The sequence below is a fragment of the Plasmodium relictum genome (genome assembly GCF_900005765.1).
Source record: "Plasmodium relictum strain SGS1 genome assembly, contig: PRELSG_99_v1_5, whole genome shotgun sequence".
Lineage (NCBI taxonomy): Eukaryota > Apicomplexa > Aconoidasida > Haemosporida > Plasmodiidae > Plasmodium > Plasmodium relictum.
This window is the reverse complement of record NW_021628803.1, coordinates 9,510-9,928: the sequence shown is the minus strand read 5'-3', so window position 1 is coordinate 9,928 and position 419 is coordinate 9,510. Positions and strand designations below refer to the sequence as shown.

General features: G+C 27.7%; 1 protein-coding gene across 1 annotated transcript in view; it reads right to left on the bottom strand.

The window, feature by feature from the left end:
- The window catches only part of PRELSG_9901100 (surface-associated interspersed protein (SURFIN)), a gene marked incomplete at both ends in the record, with an annotated part of 1,499 nt that overhangs the window by 335 nt on the left and 745 nt on the right, over nucleotides 1-419 (bottom strand). Inside the window, one exon of the mRNA XM_028677601.1 lies at nucleotides 55-419. This exon is cut by the window's right edge and continues 745 nt beyond it. Coding sequence (XP_028531335.1) covers nucleotides 55-419 — 365 coding nt within the window. The remainder of the gene's footprint in view (nucleotides 1-54) is intronic.

Here is a 419-nt window from a genome sequence, read left to right as displayed (position 1 = left end):
TTTTTTCTTCTCTATCATAATATTCATTTCTTTTTCTTTTTCTATTTCATCTACTTTCTTACTTCCCATTTTTTGTTCACATGATCCTTCACGTTCTTTCTTTTGTTGTATGTACGATTTAAGAAACTCATTTTCCATGGATTCTATCTCTTCCTTTTTACATTGGTCTAGTACCATCATATATATATCTGCACACATATTTGATATTAATCTTTCCTTCTTTATCTTCTTATTTACTTCCTTCTTTATATCTACTATTGCTGCTTCTCTTATTTCATTTTCTAAGTTATTTTTTTTTTCCTTTACAGCCTCCTCTATTTCTTCTTTTATAAATTCATGTTCTTCTTTTTCATATTCTTCTAACAACTCTGTGAACCATCTCTCTTTATAATATTCCATAAATATCTCCCTTTGTCTCT